The 23718-nt window shown below is 34.1% G+C and overlaps 1 protein-coding gene across 1 annotated transcript in view; it reads left to right on the top strand.

The window, feature by feature from the left end:
* Positions 1-23718, top strand: part of LOC117181212 — an 85487-nt gene that overhangs the window by 10458 nt on the left and 51311 nt on the right. Inside the window, exons 6-7 of the mRNA XM_033373776.1 lie at positions 2742-2942; positions 22470-22645. Coding sequence (XP_033229667.1) covers positions 2742-2942; positions 22470-22645 — 377 coding nt within the window. The remainder of the gene's footprint in view (positions 1-2741; positions 2943-22469; positions 22646-23718) is intronic.

Below are 23718 nucleotides of genomic sequence, written 5' to 3'. Positions count from 1 at the left end.
AGCTATCTAAGGATGGTACTATAGAACGCCACCTCAAGGTAGGCCTAGTGGCGCCATCTCTTGGTCAGGCCGGAAACTTATCAATCCACCCTCGTATATGGTCTGGATTGACTACTGGAAAGTTTGCGATTCAGCCACTTATAGACTTATCATCTGCCTTTGGAAAACATTGAAGAATCATCCACACATATTGAGATATATTGAGAGATTGATATGTCTTTGGAAAACTAAATGAACAATTCTATCTGAAATTATCGTGAAAACGAACAGGATTACCTTCCAAATGGGCGTCTTTAAGGACGACGCTATGAACCCTCTCTTCTCTTGCATCAAACTTCTCCCTCTATTTTTCGCAACACGCTACTCACCTGGACATCTCGATGGCGACACTAATCATCGTAATCAACTTCAGAGTTCAGAGTGGTTTTCAGGAGATAAATAAGATATATTGGTATGGATTTTAGATGGGATATGTATTGCAAGATTCGTCTGAAGTGAGGATGAATTACTAGCGTTCCCGGGGATCCTGAGCTATTGAGAATGAAGGTTATTAGACTCTCTTTTAATAGACTCTCCAAAACAGATACAACAGTCTCCTATGACAAATTTGGTCTTCCAATCGTTCGATGCTGAAAATGATATCTGTAACTAAAGTGCTTGCCGTCTCAGTTTTACTCTGCTTGTTTAGCATTGTTCCATGGGCGAAATACGAGCTCACGACCCTCGACATTGTCACGCGTAAGATCATACATATACAGGAAAGCTTGTATATGAATTCATACATTTCGTGAGTGTATCTCCCACGCCGTCAAGTCGGAAGCGGACTTCTAAGTCTCTAATGTTTTTCTAACCAAATTATCCTGGAGAACGATGTCACACATCCTTTACAAAGCCGCAAAGCAGGCGGCGACACCCTTGGTCTGAATCTTAACATCAGAAGTGAGGAAAGTGCATTACTTTGTCCAGATGCCTCACAGCTACAAGCCCAAGTAAAGAAAGCAAAGGTTAAGAACTACCACCAACAGCTCCTCGGCAGGAAAATGCAAAAAACTTTCAGGTAAATTTAAAAGATCATCAGTCCTTTCCAAACGCGCTAACTTTTACTTTTCTCAAATCATCCAGGATTTGCCTCAAGAAGTTCTCAGCGATAGATGCAGAGCGTGCTATTCATACGCTGAGTACCTAGAATACATGCTATCTAGGTGCCCCCCCCCCCCTTGGATTTACGTATCTCTACGGACATAATGCGGCTCTAAGAGTGTTTTACTACTAACTTGTTCGCTTTTGCGGTGTTGGCCTTGGTCCTGCCTTGCCAAACACTCCGAAGGAGATAGGGTCAAGAGTTGACCAAAACGAGAAGTTTCTCATTTTCTGGGAGTACGCTTATCTGAATAGCAGGCTCAATTGAACGCTCGACTACAACCAAACAGCCAAAGAGAAGGAAAAGGAAGAGAGGTATCGAGTCCTTAGAACGAAACTGTGGCGACTGTACACAGTATATTCGGTTACAATAATTTTCCTTGCGATCAGTCCTCTCGGTGATGCGAAGCTATCTCTGATATTCACCTGAAAGCTATGGCCGCGAATCGAAAACAAACCGAGACATTTGCGAGATGAATGTAGAGGGCTGTTTCCTTGGGTCACTCCGTGTCCTCAAGGCACAAGATGGTTTCGCCGACCTGTCGTTGTGATCTCGTCGTACCCTGTGGCAGTCGTACCCTGTCATCAGACGTAATGTAGGTGTGATTTACCACGGTTCTGCTTTCTGATTTAAAATGAATTATCAAAATTTAAAAAGTATTGGAAAAATTTTATGAGAAGTATTTAGTGGTCCAAAATCCACTGAAATTTTTACATTTTTATTGGTAATACATATTAAGATGTTTCTTAAATGAAAACATGACCCCTATTATTCTAATTTTTTCGAAGTAAATGGCAGGTACCCTATAACTTGAACTTTTGAAGCATCTTGCGAGATTTGAAGATCAGGGGACGTCCATATATTACGTTACGCTTTTAGGGTTGTGGGAGGGTTCAACAGAAACTTTTATTATCCTGTCACGATGGAGGAGCGTTTCCGAAATGTTTAAAGTACTTGAAAGAAAAATTAAAATATATTATTAAATTTTGAAACATTCATTTTTTTCTTTGAGTGCAAAATTATTGTGAATTATATATGTGTAAATTTTCGATAAAAAATAATCATATATCATTATAATTTTGGGAAAATTATTTTTGATCATTTTGAATATATTGAAAAAGTTGTTTAACTTAGTTCTTAGACCACATTACAATAGTCAAAAAATGTGAACTCGACATCATTAAAATTTGTAAACTTAAGTGTTCTATTAACTTCTATTAACCAAATGTAAAAAAAATCAATATTTTTATTAATATTGCAGCAAATTGTAACTTGAGCAAAAATATGATTTTTTATTATTATTTGTTATTGTATTTATAGTAAAAATTTAAGATTGCTGAAAGATACGTAACCTTTAGGAGGGGGAGGGCTCAATGCCTATTGTTATTATATTCCTTTTTTTAATTAACGATAAATTTTTCAACAAAAAATTCAGGTCGTAACTTTAAAAAAAAATTGTTTTAAGTGGGCGCTCTAAGATTCATAGATATTTATTATACATCATATAAAATTTAAGTCATGCTCGATCGTTTTGTGTAAACACCGATTGACGCAAGAGGGTGTTTAGTGCCAATTTAACGGAGGAAAATGATGTTCGCAGGAGGACGTGGAGGACGGAATTAGAGAGATCGTCAATCGAGGATCGGACGGTCTCGTAATTTGGGGCAGTTCGAACGATCTTAATAACAAGGCCAAGTGCCAGGAGCTAAAGGACTACCTGAACGACGTCCTGGGTCCAGCAGTGGCCAGCATCAAGGAATACAGAAGGCACCCAGACTTAACCGGAACCAATTACGACTATTAGACTTATTAGAGAATTAGAATCTACCACTTCAGATCAACCTAGAACTTGACTAACTAGCAATTAGTCTTGTTCCGGAAGTAGCATTTGCACTTCGAAATTCATTTTTTACCTACTGACAGGCAGACAAGTGCAGATCCTAACATTTTTTATAGCCAATTAATCATTATTTACCCTTGGCTCTAATTTTTTTATAATAACAAGAAGAGTAGGGTAATGATACCAAAAGTGGTCCACATAAGATTAGGCTCATTTTCAAAGCTACCTACAAAAAGGATTAAGGGAAAGTTATAAAATTCATATTTGGGGCACCATTTCTCAAGTGTACCCACTTGGAAAATTAAATTTCTGCGATATAAGTCAAACATGGGCAAAGTGCTGTGTGTTTGGATATTATTTTATAGGAAAATTTTCTTTGGAATTTGGATAATTATTTACCGAGATGTAGGGACGAGGGGATTTCGTGGATATCGTTTTTTTCTGCTATGTTAAACTCTTCTAAGGACGATAATAAAGAATTTCGTAAAGTACGATTTCGATACGGGCTTTCACACCCTTTCCATTGATTATGAGCATTTGTTGAAAAAAAAATATTTGCCCTTTAAAAATGAAAATCAATAATAAATTTGACTTTTTTATATTAGAACGATTTTTTGGACGAGAAAGTCAATAAGAAATTATATTTTACTTGTTAATCTCAAGGTGGACCTAAAGAAACAATGCCTTATGAAAAATGTCTCATTTATTTTTGTCCTTAAATTTTAAGGGGTCCGTTTTTTCTCACAAAATGGTTGCGTCCAATAAAAAAGGAGTGAAACCGCCTATTGTATTTGTAGCATGAAAAAATTTGTATGGTTATTAAAAACGTTTAAAATCTCTAGACCCAATGATACCGTAAAATGAGACTAAGCGGCGCATGTGGAAAAACCGGGTCACCGGCAACTTCATTTTTAATAAGTAATTATCTCTTGCTTTACATAACAAATTTTAATATTAGTAATTGTTGGTGAAGGCAAGTACAGATCATGAAACATTGTTAGATTTTTTAGTAACTTTATTTGCTTTAAAATGATTAGGAAAAATGAGAAATAATTACTTTTTCAGAAGAGTTTTCCTTCCAAACACTTTTTTTTACTGTTTTTATGAATGAGCTATTGTACGCCTTTGCTTTATATTACGAATGAGAGTCAGATAGAGATTAAATATTTTTGGAAGCATCAATACCTAATTTAAATTTCTTCTTGTACATTTTTGTAAAAAAAAAACTGAAAAATGAGGTATTTTTCGAAAATCACGCATCGCTTTTATTGTAAATAAAAAATATAAATCCCACTTTTTAGCCAAAATTTTAGCAAAAATTTTAACTTTGTTTTTTACTTCTACTTTTGAAGGTCAAATATTTATTTTATCGAAAAATACGTGACAAGTCGCCGAATAGATGATATTCTTTTTCCAAAAACTTGAGAAATAATGCCCCATTTGTATTGTACAGATTTTAGTGTTGCTATTCACTTACTATACAAAACTAAGTACTAAATACAAACATAAAAGAGAAATTCCAATACGGCAGTACTGGGATACTCAATTTATGCTTTAGTCACAATTTCCCATGGGCATAGGAAACACGGGACTAGGCATGCCATCTTAACTTGGGCGAGCGGTGTTGAATATACGGGAGAGGGGAGAATTCCATGAACGGGGAGAGCCGCCATCTTACGATGCGCCATTTGATTATGCGGACGAGCATTTTTGCCGACAAACTGTGCATGAAAATATAAATATGTGGGCGCAGCCATGTTTGTTGCGGAACATCAAAAGGTGGCGGACCTCCCCCCTCATTGCATCACCCCCGTAATGGCAGGCCTAGTCCCTTGTTTCCTATGTCCATGCAATTTCCCAATGGCATATTGAACTTTATACTCGTCTATCGAGAAATTTCATACGGTGAATTCAAGATTTATTACCCTACTACCCTACTATTATGATCCAAATAAAGATTAGTTCCATGGGTTCAAGTTTGAAATATTGCAAAGGATCATTTTTCCAACCAGATTATTACATTTATTTTATTTCAATCTTTTATCAACACATGAAAATTATTTGTTCATTAAAATTGTGCAATATGCATCTCCAAGACTCTGAATATGTTAAATCAAAGTTAAATTATATATTTGTAAATTGATATAAAAAATAAGAATTTCAAATCATTTTAAATGCAGTATCCAAACTAAAACTCGAAAAGCAAATTCAATGTTTACATAAAGGTTAAAATATTTCTGTTAAAAATCATTTTCGCTCATTTTATAATAATCCAACGTTTGTTATCGAAGTCAATTTTGTCATCTTGGAAGTCTCACTAGGAATTTTTTTATGAGGCACAATGAAAAATTTTTTAAATCATAAAACCCATGGAAATAACATGATGTACTCTTTTTTCTAAACTAGGAAATTATCAATTATTTTTCGAGCTTCTACGATTTCTACTTTGATCATTATTCTGAAATTCTGATGCACAAGTGATACTAAAAAAAATCTGCAATTCTGCAATTATTGTTTCTTTTTATGTCCGATTATGAGGAGCTTTGATATGAAAGGCTATTGGGTGGGTTCAAAGGGAAAAGTCGCGAAATTATTATTACTCATCGCGAGTAACGAGTCCCCTTACTTTATTAAGAGAGGCACTGTGAAACGAGTTCCCGTAATAACATCAGCCACGGTACCCGGCGTACTGAAAACGAGTTTCAGAATGTCATGTCCAATCTTAACGAGGTTGTGAAAGACACGAGGTCATTCGTCGGAACCAAAACACAGTTGGGCCCAGTTGGACCCAAAAAGTCGCGACTGAAGATGATCTCTTCTACAGTATTTTATTTTTAAATTTTAGTCCGACCACCAAAGAGAACTTACGACGTGAAAATTAATCATTTCAAGAGTCATTATTTCTTTATTAGTTAAAAGATTTATTGTTCTTTAGGCCTGTCGACAGTTGCACTCTACAATCAGAAACCTGACTCTTGATAGAAATGTGTGTAGTCTATAATTGAAATAAGGCGTGTACAAATTAATTTTGAGATTTATAATAGACTGTATTGTCAATTATTTTTATTTTCAAACAAACGTTTATTATGTGAAATATATAATTTGTTTTTGCTATAAAATGTTTGTATATGGGGCATTATTTCTCAACTGGCCCTATATTGAAAGTCATAATCTTCTATTGGCTTATAATTCTACGAATATTTTCGCCTATCTGACAGTATTAATTCAATAAATTTATAGACTTTCTATATAACAATTCGAAATTCTTATGTTTTTAAATGGCTTTTTAAACCGCTTCATCCTATTGTATTGAAAAAATAAACAAAATGTTGAGAAATTTTTAGACAATCAAATTGTTTTTTTTTTTTTGCAATTTATAAAAGAATGTTTGAGCTCTTGGCTTGAAAGAAGGTCTCCAGTAATAAAATGGACCTGTGAATTGTCTCCGAGATACAGAAGATGTGAAGGAATTTCTCATGCTCGAGCATTATTTTTGATAAACTAATAAAAAATGAAAACTATACTCTTTTTATAAGTAATGGTGTTTTTCCTTAGTAGGAATAATTTCTTACTATTATAGTTCGTCGTTTAACAATAAGGATTAATTATTCATTTATATTTCATAAATAAATATACAATTTAACCGCTGTTGAAATATAAGCAGTGTCTTTTTTTTCAAAAGAATAAACTGCAGGCAAATTAGTGATAAACGCCCATCGTTAGCCTACGATCGGTGAAGTTATTGTTTCCAGAGAAGAGAGGTCAAAAAACGAACTGTCTACCGTTTTGAATTTTTCTAAAGTCTAACTCCGTTTCTAACTCGTTGGGGACTAACACTGCGGAAAATTCCATAGAAATAACCAGTGCCCCAAAAAAAGAAATATTTATGATAATGCAATACTTTCATAATGTCATGAAAACTCTTCCAGGAATACGAATTCTTTAACAATTTTTTGTATCAACCCTCTGTTCCCCTTCCATGCTGACGACAAAACTATTCATTCAATTTCAATAATAAATATTTTGCGAAATATTTTCCTTATTATAATTTTTTTTAATTTGCAATGAAATTTGAACGAATTGTGCGTGTAATTAATTTCCAGATCGCACCGAATTTTAAGCTTGATCGGACAATTAGAAGTTTTTTTCTGCATTTAGAAATTTGAATTTAAAAAATTCACCATATTTCTATTAGAAAAACTTTCATGATATTCAAAATACAACTTTATAATGAAAGGTTAGTTTTTCAACAAGTTTTAAAAGTTTAGCCTAAAACCTTACGTTTTTAAGTTGCTTCTTATTGTTTAAACAATGTATCATCGTATAATATCGCAAACTATTAGTATTTTCTGAGTGTTTCAGTCTAATTTATGAATGTGAAGTGTAAATTTTTTAATTTTAGTTGCCTATTTATTATTTAAATAATATAATACGAGAGCAATTAAAAATAATAAATATATTCGGATATAGGCGTTCGAATTTTCTAACTGTAGACCCTAGCATTGAGATAATACCATTAATTTGCGTTATTATGAGATAATATTTGTTTGGAACAAATAAATATTGTTAAAACAATTATCAGTAGGCTAAAAATTCTAATTATTATGAGAAAGTAATGCAAATGATTGAAAACATAGGGAAAAGGATTATCTAGCTTCAGGGGCGAACGCACAGAAAAATGTCGGGGGGTGGGAGCTAGTGATCCATTAAAATTTTAAATGATGTTAAAATTGAAATTGAACAAATTTTTTTACATTTGGGGGGGGGGGCGGGGTGAATCCACCCTTTGGTACGCCCTGTCTAGCTTTTTACCTGTTAATTGCTTAAACAATAAATAGACAACTGAACAGAAAAAACTCATTTTTCAGATTCATTAATTAACCCTAAATTCTCGTTCAAGTGAGCAATAATGTTGCAAAAAAAACTAAAAAATACATAACATCTTGTAATTTAACATACCAAACTCTCGCTTTCAGGCACCGCGTTCTCAGCCTTCCTAAGACTGCTGGCTTACGCAGTTTCTCAGGGGAGTAGGGCGGGAGCGGGCTTATCAAAAAGTATGCAACCCGTCTCATACGCTAATGCTATTCTTATGGGAGTGTATGCGGGGTTACATACATTTTGGTAAGCCCCAGCGTGTCCACCCTGTATATTCCAGTTGGTAACCAGTCAGGCGGCCCTCACTGTTTACGTTTCTGTACCCCCGAAATCAGTCCAAGGATATTTGAAGGCAACCCCTGACACTTGACTGAAAGCGAGAGTTTGGTGTAATTCATAAAGATATGTACGAATCAATGAGAAAAAAAAATAGTAATTGGGGGAATATTCCGCAAAATTCGTATTGCAGTAAATGGAATAGTTTTTGGGGTACCATGAAAAAAGTTCAGAAGGGTTGAAATTAAACATTATTGAAAAAGTCGCACTTCTGGAAAAGTTTTCATGAGATCATGACCTATTCATTATTATCGACGATTTTTGCAGCAATCAACTTATAAAACTAGGACTTCAAAACAACGTAGACTATCGACATAAATTTCTTCATAACTTTTTGCAGAAGATTCATTGCATTTATCATTTTCAAATAGGCCGCGATTTTGAATAATATTTTGCGTTATTATTTAGTTCTACGTTTAATCTCACTTTCCTAAAACAATACAAACGATTTTGGTTATACATATTGTTTTTATATTAATAATAATATACCATTATTCTGTGATATACGAAATTCCACATTGATTGTTATCAATAAAAGCATGAGCGGGCACCATTGCAAAATTTATGATCCATCATTGAACGTTATAAAGAACCCCAAAGGGTCCCTTTAAACTTCGAAGCAAGAAATCAGATAGGACTGCATATTCGAAACCTGAATGGCGAACTTGAGATTGCTGACAAGAAAACTTCGAGGGAGTCCAATTTCCTCATCCTCATTATGCCCAGGTTCTCAGTATTGATCAGGATTCGAACAGTCGTTCACGATTTTTGTTTAAGAACCTTTTCCTGCAAACTTGTTTAAGCTGTAGATGTTAAGTTTAAACAAAAATCATATTGCAAAATGAATAAATATCTATTTGAATCAGACAATATTCTAGGTTTTGTGTAAAGCATGTTATTCCTGAGTTTTTCTGTGTTCTCTCTAAATCTGAATCAGTGAAATTTCACTTATTCAAATAGCTAGAAATGGGTCACTGACTTATTGATTCAGTGAAATAACCATTTTTGAGGGTTGGCAGCACTGCACTATGTCAATTTAGCAATCAGAATAAAATAATATTTTAGTACATTCAATCAAAGAATCATAGTAAAAACTTAAAACTCTTAAATATGAGCAAATATCATAAAACGTGAAAAGTAACGATGCTTTTAAGTGACAAACAACCTGACACATGACTTTAATTTCTTGCTACTTGAGTAAAAAAGTAATAAAAACGCTTAACTTCAAAATGTATAGGTTATGCTTCACATAATTTAACTGATAATACTGAACTGATTGGTGAATAAGTCCGAAATCACTGATTAATCAGTGGAATGTCTAACTACTATTTCAATCCGTGCATTTGTCACTTAATCATATTTAGAGAGTTCTTCCTCTTTTTATCCGTAAATTATCATTATCATTTCTTTATAAGTTTTGTGTCTATCAGAATCTTAGCAAAATTTTTTTCTCTCCAAATATTCACTTCTCTTCCCACGAATAACATCACGAAACCAATACATTCAATTTTGATTTCCTACTCTGTCTTAAGAAACACCTGCAGAAGCACCTTTATCCAACTGAATAAAACCTTGTCATCCTATACTGGTTCCAAAGAGCATTATAGAATGTGAAATAAAATATAAAAAAATAAGCAAAGAACTAGAGAGTAGGCAATGTCAAAGAAAGATCCAATGACACAAATTAGTAATAGAGGTTACATTAGAATAATTTGTTGTAGATAGTACTTTGTAGTATAATAATCATTTTAAACTATTCAAAATATTGTGATGTTTGATATTAGAACGCTTGTGAAAAAATTTCCTGGCACACTGATTACAGGTCTGGCCCAAGTCTGGATTTATCTAGAATGGCTATTCATGAAGATCTGACATGGCCCAGGTCTGACCTTAACTAGACCGTCTAGTCTATTTTCTTTAATTCAATTATATGAATATAATGAATCTTCATTTTGTTTAAGAGATTCTATTTATGATCTGTCCCAGGAATGGCACTAATAGGCAAATCAAGAGCCAAAAAGTTATAAGTTCGATCAGACAATTTTGTTGACATATTGCAAAAGAGTTACAGTTCAGTGTGCACACAACCATGAACATCACAAGAACGGTCTCAAGGAGGTTTTTGGAACATCTTCCATGCTGACATTAGACGTCTTCGAAGCATCCCTAGAATGTCCAAAATACATGTTCCAAAAGACGTCTTAGGGATGTCCTGAAGACGTCTCTGGGAAGTCCTTATTTCTTTGGCCACTGGGAGGTTGTTTAAAATGAAGAAATTCGCACTATCAAAACGAGACATTAATTTCTGATCACCTTGAAAGACTAGACTGGCTCAGGTATGGCGCTGATCAGTGAACTGAAAACAAACAATTTTAAGTTCGATCTTCAAATTTGTTTAAACTCAATAAAAAAAAGTTACAGGGTGTTTAAAATAATATTAAATAAGACCTTGACGCAATCAACGCAAGCCTTTTTTTCTTAAGATCTTGATATACTGATCTGGCCCAGGTTTGGTGTTGAGCAACTAGCCAAGAAAAAACAAAATCTAAGTTCCATCAGTAATTTTTTTTGAAATTATGAAAAGGTTACAGGGCGTCTATAGAGAAATTTTTTTCACCACAGATGCCTATAGAGAAAAATGATTTTTTTCCAACTCATTAAAAACATAAAGTTGTCAGTTCACGTCAAAACTTAAAGTACCAGTTACATGTTGACTCAGACTTCTCTGTCACACTGCTAGTTTTTGTGGATCAAGTGTCACAAACTGTCAGCTAGCCAATACCTTACGACTGACCAGCTTATAACTAGCGGCTGACCAGGCGGTCTGGCCGTGGGCTAGCAAAAAAAAACGTTACACTTTTGGTCGGGCCCAGGCCAGACCGACTGGCCAGCGCCAAGACTGGAAACCAGAGGGTCTGGTCTGGCGCAAGCCAGCATCAGAATATTTTTCTACACAGGATTATTATCTTATTAATAAGATTAAAAAAGTTAACAAAAATCCAGTTTTAAAAGAGGATAAGCCAGAAATTCAAAACTCTGAAAGGTATTTATTCGGAAACCGAAGAAGCGGTATGGGTAAAAATTCGGAAGCGTTAAAATTAGGAGGGTGAATTAGGAATAAGTAAATATACGGAGAGGAAAAATTCGGTATTGTTAAAAAAATGTACCTATTAGCATATGTATAATTGTTTAATTATAGTTGCAAACAAATATTTATTTCAGTAAATTTAAGTATTTTATCATAATAAATTTATGTTGTACGTTGAAAATTGTTTCTGAATTATATAATGATGAAAAAATAATTATTCTTTCGTGAAGAATTTAAAATTATGGATAACATAAATTGATTATGATATGATATCTAAATTGACTGTGATAAATATTTGTTTGCTACCATACATAAAAAATTATACACCTGCTAATATGTACATTTATTTATTATACCGAATCTTTTTACTTTCCGAATTTTTCCTCTCCGCATATTTACTTATTCCTAATTGTTCACCCTCCTAATTGTAACGTTTTCGAATTTTTACCCATTCCGCTTCTTTGGTTTCCGAATTAATACCATTCAGAGTTTTGGATTTCTGATTTATTCCTCTTTCCGACTTTTTGTTATTCCAAAGTTTTATCATTATGTATTATAACCCATTCTGAAATTGTACCTTTCTTAATTTTTATCCGTTCCGAAAAATGAACGGATCCCGTTTTGGAAAATATGGAATGGTCCATACTGAAAAAGATAATTTATTCTAAAATAAACTGATCTCGTTTTAATTATTTTAATACTGCCCAACGGGGAAAAAAGACGTACATTTCTCGTCATGTTCCGCCATACAGTTTGATTAAATATAAATCCTGAAACAATTTAATTTAGTTGTTTTTAAATTTAAAAATGGAAAATTTTGAAACTCTTATTGCAATAATTTGGTATTCTAGTCATTGAACACTTAAATACTTAATTTTTTAGCTAATGTTTTGTCTTGATGGATTTTAAGATGTTGGTAATTTTAAAATAGGGGACTCACAAAGGCTATATTAAAAACAAAAAGTATACAGCTGTATTAAAAAACTACGGAAAAATGATAAATTATTATTAAATTACAACTTTGAAAGGACCCAGCACTAAATGTATGGGAAAATGGCTTTCGGTGGATTTAGCTGAAACTTTGTGATTTTTAAGGTTATAAGTGCCGGATGAAATATCCGTAAAAAAATCCAAAAAAATGGGCAGTTTTAGCGCTATGCGGCGCTAAGCGCTCAAGATCAGTGAATAAAACGAATTACAACAGATTTTGTTACAAAAGCGATGTCAACATAGAAATCACGGTTCAGATCGTGGTCTATCATATTTTCGCCTACACCGTTGACTCATATAGCGCGCTTCTCAAAACGATCAAACGCTAAGCGCCCAAGATTTTAATTTGGCTAATTAATCACTTCTTTAAAGGCAAAAATGGTACCGAAAGTAACATTAGTAACTAGTGCGCATATACCGATAATAACATTCTACCCTTCGCAAAAGGGTTGAACGCTAAAGGGCTGAAGATCAGCGAAGAAAACCAATCCTAGTAACATTAGCGACAAAAGTGATGTCACTATAAGAATCACGCATCAGAAAGTAGTCAGTAATATGTTTAGCCAAACCAATGAGTTATATTGCGCATTTCTCGAAACAATCAAACGCTAAGCGTCCAAGATTTGAACTTGACTAAGTAATTACTTTTTTAAAGACAGAAATGGTATCCAAAGTAACATTAGTAACTAGGTCAAGGTCTTTTTGATGAATTTCTGAAAGTGATTTTTCATTATTCGAGCCGGCAAGCTACAAGCATGGCCATTTATACTGTAAGAGAGTCTTTAATGCAGCGATTTGTGCCTGGTAACATTGGATTTAATGCGATAAGCAGAGAGGAATTCATTGAAAGACACGTGACATCATTCGCCAATGAACTTTATAATTCACAACCAGAAATTCCCAGAGCTATTGCTATCATCGATGAAACTTATGCTTACATGCAGAAGAGCAGTAACTTTCGCGTACTTCGACAGTCATTCTGCAAACATAAAGGACGTCACTTGGTAAAACCTGCTCTGATTGTTGCTCCAGAGGGGTACATACTTGAAATACAAGGACCATATTTTTCTGACTCGCGAAACAATGAGGCACAAATGCTCATTAACGAATTTGAAAGAGATGTGGAAGGTATGAGATAATTTTTCGACATTGATGATATTTTTATAGAGGACCGTGGATATAGAGATGCCCAACCACTTTTAGAACGCTTCGGAATTGTGTCCAAGATACCACCATTTCTCCAACAAGGACAGAGTCAATTGGTAACGGAAGAAGCAAACGAAGCTCGGCTAATAACGAAATCTAGATAGATAGTGGAATCCAAAAATGGCCACATAAAGTCCATTTTCAAGTTCTTCGAGAAAACCATTCCGAAGGCTCATGTACACAATTTGAGGGACTTCTCGTATCGCTGGTGCCATAATTATTCGATACCATCCTGTTATCGAGATGCAAGGCGGTACAGCAAAGCTTGCAAGAGAATATATAGCGAGAGCTCGTGAGCCAAATATTGTGCAAGCGCGCGTAGAAGTGGGCAATATGCGCTACGGAAATGAAAATTGGAATCGCCTGCATAAACTTCAAGTACAACAATTTTCTCGCCTTACATAGGAAGAAATACGCGACATAACGATTGGCGTGTATCAAGTAGAACTTGCCCCATCTTACGTTCAAGACAAGCTGCAACGAGAAGACGATGAGGAGTTTCAACTAGATACGTGACTTAATGAACCGGGTTTGATCAGAGTACGAGTATTTTCTCGTTTCCGAAATGCGACAAGGAACCAGCTGTGGATAGCGTTCAATGAGATCGATGACATATGACCAGACAATAACGAAACGCTTCTCGGTTATTACTGCACATGTAAGTCAGGGGCCAGAACTCTTGGCACTTGCGCGCATATTGCAAGCGTTTTATGGTTCCTGGGTTATGCACGTCACCAGCAACACTTAAAGTATCCTCAAACTTCCTGGCTACAAAGGATTCTAGACGCTGCTAATAGAGGTGAACAAACGAAACCGAACCAAGAGCCAGAAATAGTTTAATATTTCGCAAAAGCTACTGGGATTGGTTCTATTCGCTGATCATGGGTGCTTAGCGTTCGGCCCCTTGCGAAGGGTACACTGTTATTATCGGAATGTGCGCACTAGTTACTAATGTTACTTTGGGTACCATTTCTGCCTTTAAAAAAGTGATTAATTAGTCAAGTTAAAATCTTGGGCGCTTAGCATTTGATCGTTTTGAGAAGCGCGCTATATGAGTCAACGGTGTAGGCGAAAATATGACAGACCACGATTTGAACCGTGATTTCTATGTTGACATCGCTTTTGTAACTAAATCTATTGTAATTCGTTCTATTCATTGATCATGAGCGCTTAGCGTTCGGCACTGTTGAGAACAGTACAATGTAATTATCGGAATGTACGCACTAGTTACTAATGTTACTTTGGGTACCATTTATGCCTTTGAAAAAGTGATGAATTAGTCAAGTTAAAATCTTGGGCGCTTAGCGTTTGATCGTTTTGAGAAGCGCGCTATATGAGTCAACGGTGCAGGCGAAAATATGACAGACCACGATCTGAACCGTGATTTCTATGTTGACATCGCTTTTGTAACAAAATCTGTTGTAATTCGTTTTATTCACTGATCTTGAGCGCTTAGCGCCGCATAGCGCTAAAACTGTCCATTTTTTGGATTTTTTTACGGATATTTCATCCGGCACGTATAACCTTAAAAATTACAAAGTTTCAGATAAATCCATCGAAAGCCATTTTCCCCTACATTTAGTGCGGGCTCCTTTTGAGACCCAGTTTTAAAAAAAATTGGACTGAACTAAATTGCTATCGTAAGCTTTCGTTCGAAATTGAACGAGAAAATCACTGCTTTAATTTGTCACCCAATCATGATATGGTATGAATAAATTTAAAACACTTTTTTTCAGTTTTCTGGTAATCTCTGCTCAACAAGGGTGGTCAACAAATTGCGAAGAGTAAAAAGTGCAATGTGCTTGAGGAATCTCTTTTTTCTTTTTGGAAAAAAGGAGATCCGTAACAAAATTCAATTCAGGATGAAATCTTGTACTCCCTTATAAGGTAAAGAATTAAACTATACTATGTTCGTTGCTTTCATGTTTTCAAACAAATATTTACCAAAATATTAGGTTATTTGTTTATGGCAAATCCCGTGTGGACAAATGTTTTGACATGGACTGGTCAGCCGCTAGTTATGGACTGGTCAGCTGTGAGTTTTTTGTACGTTAGCCGCTTGTTAATGGCTGATTAGACACTAGTGGGAGGACTTTTAGCAGCTGGCTAGTCTCCCTTCTAGAAGAAAATAGTTTTAGACGAATGACAATGATTGGCTCCGTTGGGTCCTGATTGAAACACACAATTGAAACCGGTTTATTAAATTAATTTTAATCAGGTGTAACCTTTGAAACCGATTTATTAATTCCTTTTCATTTTTTTTTTCAGTCGGAGCCAATCGTGTGGATCCACTTGGATCTGATTATCTCCTTAAAGAAGGGCTCAATACAATGTTTTTTTTTAAATCAGAAGGGTAGGGACGGAGTTTACTGTTACAACCAAATTAAGCTTCTTTTCTATAATCTTTTTATTGTTTAGTGTTAAAAATAATAGAATATTAATCACGTTGAGCGGTACAGAACAGATAAGTTACGAAGTCAAATTTCCTTGGTCTCATCTGCTACTTTCTTTTCCTTCATTTTCCTCAAAGCTCGAAACCCGTCCCAGTTGAATTGTACTGGGAGAACAAAATGGTTGAAATAAAGTTTAAAGCTTAGAATAATCTAAAAGGTTTCGCACCCAAAAACATCTTTACAGGTATCTTTAAATAGTTATCAAGTAAAATTTGAATGAACGAGAAAATGTTGATTTATTACTTAAGTGCACGTGATACTTAGAGTTTCCCCGGCTTTTTTCCACAAAAATGAACATTTTTAAAAACTGAATTCGGAGATGCTATAAAATATCATAACGGACGTCTCCGGACTCTTTTTTGAGGGATAATGACAAGAAAATTTATTGTGCTAAATAAAAATTTTATGCATATGCATTATTTTAAGGTTACGTCGTTTTTCATCTCTGCCTTTCCGATAATCTGGAAATTACACAGCCACACAAAAAAAGTGTGCGGATCTGGTAACAAGACACACGTATTCCTATGGATTTTGGGGCGCTGAATTCAAATTCGGTATCAAAAATCACCCAGCACGTCATGGTTGAGCCATAACCTCAAAAAATGAGGAAAAATCATGCACTGAGGCAAATAAATTTCAAAATAATGCCAGTGATGCAAATCTTCACTTCAAAAACATATCGACAACTGTGAAGGATCAACCCTTACCTGATGTCAACTTATTTAACATAACTTTACCCAACAGAACCTGACATCACCTAACCAGAATTAACAGAAATTTATTGAATTACACGTAAAGCTCTGAAAACATATTTTCCCAGTAGCAAATTTGTACTACATCGAATGGGTCAACTCGAGCCTAAGCTAGAAATTAATCTAACCTAGTTTAACCCAACCTAACCTAACCTCACGAAACACAATTAAACTGATTGTGTTGTCCCGTTGTGTTTGCGGTACCGTTTGAATCAGCTTGGGCTTAACCTGCAAAGAGATCAAACCTATCCTAACCTAAAAAAGCCTGACCTAACCTAACCTAACTTCACGTAACACAATTAAACTCATTGTGTTGTCCCGCTGTGTTTGCGGTACCGTTTCATTCAGCTTCGGCTTAACCTACATAGAGGTTTAACCTATCCTAACCTAACAAAACCTGACCTAACCTAATCTAGCTGAATGAAATTCAACCACGCACACGTGTAGCTATATAAGCGTACGGTTCTCAGTCTTAAATGTGTGCTATATTTAATAGGTTAACTCGATCTTAACCTACAAATGAATCTAACTTAACAAAACTTAATGAAATTTTGCTTAACGCAACACAACTTAATTTAAGTGTTCCCGTTGTAGCACAATAAAATTCATTTCATTGTACTACAGGTGGTTAAAAATTTAGACGCACATTACTCATTTGAAGAAACTTAGAACTACAAGTAGAATTGACCCCATTTCAATTAACCTGACAATGTTTGTATAAATTAAAATGTAGAACTGTAACTTAAACATGCAAGTGAATAAGAGTTTTATTCAAAAAATTTTCTCTCCGCTATTCTTAAACTTAAGGGATATATTTATACTAAACGCAAGAACAGGGTTGCCAGCCTAATCGGTTAGGTTAGGTCAGGTTTTGTTAGGTTAGGATAGGTTAAACCTCTATGTAGGTTAAGCCGAAGCTGAATGAAACGGTACCGCAAACACAACGGGACAACACAATTAGTTTAATTGTGTTTCGTAAGGTTAGGTTAGGTTAGGCTAGGTTAGATTTATTTCTAGATTAGGCTCGAGTTGACCCATTCGATATAACACACATTTGCTACTGGGAAAATATGCTTCCAGAGTTTTACGTGTAGTTCAATAGATTTCTGTTAATTCAGGTTAGGTGAGGTCAGGTTCTGTTGGATAAAGTTATGTTAAGTAAGTTGATATCAGTCAAGGTTTGATCCTTGACAGTTGTCGACATGTTTTTGAAGTGAAAATTTGCATCACTGGCATTATTTTGAAATTTATTTGCCTCAGTGCATGATTTTTCGTTATTTTTTGAGGTTATGGCCTAACCATGGCGTGATGGGTGACTTTTGATACCGAATTTGAATTCAGCGCCCCAAAATCCATAGGAATACGTGTGTCTTGTTACCAGATCCGCACACTTTTTTTTGTGTGGCTGTGTTATTTATGAAATAATTTTTTTTTATTGGCTGCAAACAAGGTTAGTTCCGGGAGATTAGTTACTATGTTTATTTGTAAGTCCAAGGTTTCCATCCAAAAATATTGTGTAGTTTGGAAGTAACGCTCGGGTGAATTGTAACACACATAACCTCGAAATATACACGACGTTGTTAGCAATATCAAAAAAGTGTTGATAAAAAAACACAAAAAAGTGTGCGGGTACGTCCGTTAGCATGTTCGCTATCATTTCCCAAATTTTTGAGACAAAATATTTATTATTCTAGAAAAAAAGCCGGGGGAACCTAAAACTGGTAAAATCGACAATTTTCTAAGTATCACATGCCCTTAAGAAAAAAATATGTTAGCTCTCATGACTTTGCACAACTCGGTATGTTCAAAAATAAGTGTATTCTTCATTTTTTTTAGCTGTATACTCTACACTGAAAACATAGTTAGTTGGGCCAACTATTCAGTTTGTAAAATATGGTACTGCTATTATGTTAATTGGGTCAGCCATTTACTTAGTTCCTGGTACTAACTGTATAGTCAGCGCAACTAATGGAATTGTTGTACTAAATAATAAAATAGCAGTATCAACTAATAAAGTAGCAGTACCATATCTTACTAACTCATTAGTTGGCTCAGCTAACCATTTTTTCAGTGTAAGATTACATATCGGGCAATGTATTAGCGGGGCATATTTTTTAAAGATCTTGAAAGATTTTCTCTATCATCAACCTGCAAACGAAGCTTTTTTCTGTAAAACAAACAGCCGAACATACAATGTATTATTGTTTTACTCAATTCAATCTATTTGGAAAAAATTAAATAATAAATTGGTACTTGAATAAAAAGATATATAACATTTTTTAAAAATATTAAATTCAATATCTAGTTTCTTGCCAAAAAATGTAATGTTTTTTTCAAATATAAGGGGTTGAATTTGAAGATAAAGTAATAAAAGAAAATTCGAACAACTTAAGACCGCACTTCAAGAAATATTAAATATCATATTTAAATTAACTAAAATTTCGGAGCAAAATGAATTTTATAGTATATTTTTACAGATCGATAATGGCAAAAAGACACGAAAATTTGAACGTACAAATTCTTTGCGAAATGTTTGATTGCTGAGGATCCTATCGTCCATGTTTTAGAATTCCAGTGAAGTATTTACTGGCAACTCCAAATCATATTTTTCGGCCAAGTCTTCGGCTAAACATCCTATCGAATTTGCAGAATTTGGCTTTCTAGTGCTCAGGCGTACTATAGTCTATAAGGTGAAACCTGAGCTAAATCAGATCTTCCAGACTAGATACTCTAGATAAGTCTAGACCTGGGCTAGACCTGTAACCAGACTGCCAGGAAATTTTTCCACGCGGGATTTAATGGTGTTGTGTAATTTTATAGAAAATATGCGAAGCTACATTTTTGCATAATTTACTTTTTCTTCTCATATTTAAGAATTGTAGTGTAAATAGACTTTTAGATATTTTTCACACGAATTTATTGATAACATATAAATTCTTTTCAAGTTTACGTAATACTTTTTTATTTATTTTACAATAAAAATAGTAAATCCTACTTGAGGTAACAAGGCAGTGGCTAAGGATGCGCACCTGTACTCTGTAACCTTGTTACATTTTTTAAATACAAAATTAGGCTAATATTCGCTCAAATCAATTTTTTTTAGAACGAGAGCAAATAAAATACTTAAAGTAGATGTCAGTTTTAATCTCGATAAGCCCTACAGCGGGCCGTGCGATCGGAACGCTTACCCAATTGGTCACTGTGACCGTTATGGCATATTTTCATATTTTTTATCATTTATTCACATATTCCGCGTAGAACGAAATACTCTTTTTCCTTTTCGCTACATTTGTATTCAATTATCATAGCAGACCGCATGAAATTCAAAAACATCCTTTGTGTGATTTACGTCTAGGAATGCAATATAAAAATAAATGCAAAGCTGTCGTAGATCTTTGTCAGTATCTTCATATATATTTGTTTGTATTCATAAATGTGTTTAAAAATTACCATTTGCAAATTGTTTACGACTACCTAAATGCACAATACTGCAAAAATATGAAAAGTGTGTTGAGTTCCTATGTGAAATTTTGGAATGTGCTCACTTTACGGTAAAGCAAATGCGTAAGCATTTCATTCGCAAGCTGTCTAATAGAAAGGGTGTGCCAGAGTTTATCCGATCAGATTACATTTTTTTTAAAGGATTTTCTATTTTGGTATAAAAAAAAAACACATTTTCACAAGAATATTGATTTTTTTTAAACTTGGCGATGTTTGGACCACCCTAATGTAACACTTACCTGTTGCTATACCGTACCAGTATTTTTTATACATAACTGACATCCGCATGAAATTATATATCTATTTAAAAATTTAGAAACATAAACAAAACAACTAATAAACGTTTGCATGATCCTCTATTTTAATATACCAAAGAAGAATTTACAAAATTATATTTTTTTATAATAATTATACTGGAACCTCTATTTACGCACGGGTTTGTGCATGGTACGCAGTGGCCTTCCACAAAAATCCAGGGATTCTGAACGTAAACATGCAGAGCCGCATGAATTATTTCTGTCAAACTGATACAAATAACACGCTGAAAATGCGGTCCTCATGCTTCTTGTGACGGTTGACTGAGGAAAACCTCTTTTTCGGTCCCGTGCTCCCCGTACCCCACCAAAATGTGGAGGCCATAAATTCTAGGAACGCCCAAATTTAGTTCACAAAAACCCAGGTTGCATTATATAACAATTTACGTAGGACTATATAAAAGTTTCTCAGTACTTTTTATGTAAATTACCAACTTTCAGCTCAATATAAGTGATATATGATCTTAATTTCAAAATTAATCTAGAAAATCTAGACAAAATCTAAATCTAGAAAAGATTTAGATTTTAGAGACAGGAATTAATTTCGATTCATGAAGGCCTATTTATTTCTTTTATTGCATCACAAACATTTATAAATTGTCTAATAAGTAATCAAACTTGTAGTTATTGATTAGAAAGAAATTTAGGTCTTTAATTTGACGAGTTACGTCACAAAATTTAGTATAAATTATATTAAATTCGTTTCTTTAAACTCTTATCTTCACAGAAAAAACAGAAGTGAATTTTTGTTGCTGGTAATTTTTAAGTAGATAAAATTAAATTTTACCACATTGAAACAAAACAAGATTTTATAGAGTTGACATGGTAACCATTTCTTATGTGGTGGGTAAATGGTAACACATAAAGTTCATTTTTGTTGCAGGTGAAGATTATTCTTAGATCGCATTAAAGATTACATTTTGTTTTTTCTTCTATCTTTAATAACAGCTTTACACACTCTAGGCATTCGTAGTGGTCTAATTACGTAAATGGCTTCCATTCAACAGCCTCTCATCACCTAGCAGAAGATAATAGTAGAGTCATTCTAATTCACTGACCGCAATCAAATATATTTTATAAAGAAATATCGCTTGTTTATATGAAAACATGAAGAGTAAATTAACTCTGCATATATTTTCTCTCACAGTAAAGACACTTTCTTCTTCAGAAATTGAGACATAAATATATCAAAAGAAAACTCATGCCATTGAAGACCACTTTTATTCTAATGAAACTTAAGTTATTTAAGAAAGACTTTATTATTTCTGATTTACATTTCAAACGCTTATTCTTTTTTGCATTACAGGATCTCTTGGTTCTGTTTGTCACAGAAGGTACTTTTTCCTTCGGTATATTTGAGAAAGAATTTGTATGGAAGCGCAAAAGTAGGTCTTATAAAAGGAAGAGTTGTGGAGACACATCGGCTTGCAAGAAAGAAGAGACCTAAACGAAAAGTCATGCCAAATTTTTAGTAAAAATTCTTGGATTCGACCGAAAGCTTCCTAAGCAAATTTCGTTTTTTAAAAACACTTATCTACATTGATAGATTTAAAAACGTCAACAGTTTTAATTCCGAGAGAATTTGGAGAAAAAATTCAAATTCGCAATCAGAAAAAGTGTATCAATTTGCGGAATTACATTAGACTTTGATTACGGAAGTTTTTATTTATAAGGAAAAAATGAAATATTTTTTTGATATCGTAAAAAATGTTAGATTGGTTAATAAAAAATGATTTTACATGATTATTTCTTAATGTATTGATACAAGTCATTCATATAAACAACTCTTTATTTTTATTTTAAAAACAAGACAAAGATTCCCTTTTTTTAAATTAAAAAAAAATCAGATAGAAAGTTTTTAAAAAATTGTTTTTAAATTGTCGCTCTTTTATCTGAAGATATTCATCATACATCATATTAAATTTGACTCACGTGCTAGTGAAAATTTAACGGGGAAAAAATGTTTGCAGGAGGACGTGGAGGAAGAAATTAGACAGATCGTCAATCGAGGATCGGACGGTCTCGTAATTTGGGGCAGTTCGAACGATCTATATAACAAGGCCAAGCGCCAGGAGCTGAACGACTACCTGAACGGCGTCCTGGGACCAGCAGTGGCCAGCATCAAGGAATACAGAAGGCACCCAGAGTTAACTGGAACCAATTACGACTATTAGACTTATTAGAGAATTAGAATCTACCACTTCAGATCAACCTAGAACTTCACTAACTAGCCATTAGTCTTATTCCGGAAGTAGCATTTGCTCTTAAAAATTCATTTTTTACCCCCTGACAGACAGACAAGTGCAGATCCTAACATTTTTTATCGGTAATTAATAATTATTTATCCTTGTTCTCTAATTTTTCTATAATAGCAAGAAGAGTAGGGTAATGACACGAACAGTGGTCCACATAAGATTAGGCTTTCAAAGCTACGTACAAAAAGTATCAAGGGAAAGATATAATATTCATATTTGGGGCACCATTTCTCAAGTCTGCTTACTCGGAAAATCAAATTTGTCCGATATAAGTCAAATCTGGGAAAAGTTAAAAAAATCCATATTTCTCCTTCAAAATAAAAGTAAAAGCAAATTTGACTTTTCTGGAAAAATAAATATTTTGTTCTTCTTTTTATCTGAAAACAAGGGCTGAGATGTTTCCTTGAAGAGAATTGAGATTATAAGGTGGATTTTTGTTATTTATTTATGAAAATAAGCGATGAGTGCATTTTGTGAATGTACCGTTTCAACAATTTATAACTCTTTTAAGAACATATTTTGAAAAGTTTAATATTTTTGCTTAAAAAATGAAGGTCAAGAACAAATTTCATTTTTTTATAGAAGGACGCTTTTTATGAGATTTTCTTTCGGGCTGAAAGAAAAGTTTGGGCGCCTTCCTTCCATAAAAGAACTATATTTTACTTTTAAATCACGAGGTATACCTAACGAAGCAATAGAAATTTTATTTCTGGCTTGAAGAATTTAAACTGTCTAACAATACGGAATTTTTCGTAAGGCAAACCGTTCTCCCAGCTCGTGCAGGGCTAACATTATAGAAAATTTCGTAATACTACCCCTACCTATTACAATGAAATAAAAAAATTGTGGAAAAAAACTTCGGGTGACCAAATTTTTTAAATTTTCAACAAAAAAATGTTGAGGTTATGTTCTACAGTGTCCACATACGTATTTTACGTGAATTTGCTTAAAAATTCCTTAATAA

Source organism: Belonocnema kinseyi, chromosome 10 (genome assembly GCF_010883055.1).
Source record: "Belonocnema kinseyi isolate 2016_QV_RU_SX_M_011 chromosome 10, B_treatae_v1, whole genome shotgun sequence".
NCBI lineage: Eukaryota > Metazoa > Arthropoda > Insecta > Hymenoptera > Cynipidae > Belonocnema > Belonocnema kinseyi.
This window is presented reverse-complemented; position numbering and strand designations above follow the sequence as displayed.